Source organism: Alligator sinensis, unplaced genomic scaffold, assembly GCF_000455745.1.
Source record: "Alligator sinensis unplaced genomic scaffold, ASM45574v1 scaffold174_1, whole genome shotgun sequence".
NCBI classification, from domain to species: Eukaryota; Metazoa; Chordata; order Crocodylia; family Alligatoridae; genus Alligator; species Alligator sinensis.
This window is the reverse complement of record NW_005842516.1, coordinates 479,908-481,583: the sequence shown is the minus strand read 5'-3', so window position 1 is coordinate 481,583 and position 1,676 is coordinate 479,908. Positions and strand designations below refer to the sequence as shown.

At 39.6% G+C, this 1,676-nt stretch overlaps 1 protein-coding gene across 1 annotated transcript; it reads right to left on the bottom strand.

Annotated features, from left to right (window-relative positions):
- Nucleotides 1-472: 472 nt before the first annotated feature.
- Nucleotides 473-1,408, bottom strand: LOC112551592 (olfactory receptor 8S1-like). Its single transcript, XM_025213270.1, has one exon. It carries the CDS (start codon nt 1,406-1,408, stop codon nt 473-475), a length of 936 nt encoding a protein of 311 aa, XP_025069055.1.
- Between the last annotated feature and the right edge of the window lie 268 nt (nt 1,409-1,676).

Genomic DNA, 1,676 nt, shown 5'->3' with positions numbered 1-1,676 from the left:
TCCAGCTCAGACTATGGAGTATTTCAGTGTAAAGCTTTCTATCTCTCATTGAATATGCTTGTTCAGAATAATAATGAACACATTGGAATCAAACTCTCTCAAGTCACTGGTCTAACCACAAGACTTTAAACTCATTCTTGCTCCCCAGAACAAAAAGTGGAAAAGGAAAGGTGAACTATTTCACACACTTGGCTACAGATGAATCCAGCAGCATCCATGCCTTTCATGCATCTACGCTCTGAACTGACTTTACAAAATGCTGGTTTGTGGATGGCCAAGGTAGTACAAATATTCTTATGGCTAAGGGAGAACTTTAATTCTTTATAGAGTAAATAGACATGCAAACTGTGAACATGACATCATAATGTTTTAACACTCAGTTTCCATTAGCCTGTTATTCTTTTAAAATGTTGAATTCTGGATGGGGGAGGGTAGATTCAGCCTAAACATCAGGAGGCGCAGGAGAATATATTCACATGCTTTTAATTTTCATCAGTGTATTCCACAGAGCTGCTTTTACCTCTTTGTTTCTCAGGCTGTAGATGATAGGATTTAACATGGGAGTTAAGATACTGTACTGAATAGAGAAGAGTCTGTCAAGAACTACTGAAGAGGCTGAATTAGGTCTCAGATATCGAAATAAAGCAGCCCCATAATACAGAACAATCACAGTGAGATGGGAGCTGCAGATAGAGAAGGCTTTACTCCGACCCTTAGAAGAGCGTATCCTCAGGATGGTGGAGATGATGCAGATGTAAGAGAAGAGGGTGATGAAGAATGAGCTGAAACTTACAATCATAATTGAAGTGAGAAATGTCATCTTACTGATGAAGGTTTCCGTGCTGGACAGTTCTAGTAGAGATTGGAGCTCACAACTGAAATCATTCACTTCATTGGGCCCCCAGAAATGTAAATGTAACACAGGAACTGTGTTTGTTAGTGCATAAAGTATACTGATCATCCATGCACCCCCCACCAGTCTTATGTGAGCCTGCTTATTCATGGTGTGTACATAACGCAGTGGGTCACAGATGGCAGCATATCGATCATAGGCCATTGCTGATAGTATGAAAGCTTCTGTACAGGCCATAACAAGAATTAAGCTCATCTGGGCAATGCAGAAAGGGAGAGATGTGATTTTCGTATCTGCAAGGAAATTTTGCAGCATCTTTGGGATTGTTACTGAAGAGTAGCAGATGTCAAGGAAGGATAAATGGAATAGGAAAAAATACATAGGGGTATGAAGGTGGGGATCAGCTCTTATCACCACCATGATGACACCATTCCCCACCACAGTTACAAGGTATATAAGTAGGAAGACCACAAAAAAGAAAGGCTGGAGCTGTGGATCACTGGAAACACCTGCCAGAACAAAATAGTTGACAGTTGTTTGGTTTTCCATGAACATCTGCTCACCAAACCTTGGACCTAGAAAAAATTGAATAAATAAAATAAAACAATTATCATGAAGAAAGTGTGCTTCTCCACTTATGGGTCAGGAAAATGCTATATTTTGTCAACTCTGACAAAATAAAATTGTTGACAGTGGTTTGGTTCCCCAAGGCCATTTGTTCAAAAAAACCCTAAACAGGTTTCTCAAACCTTCAGGTTTATTCCTGTCTTTGTTTTTTTTTTTCTCTTTATGTTCTTTGTATGGAGTCATATCCCTCTCCTAC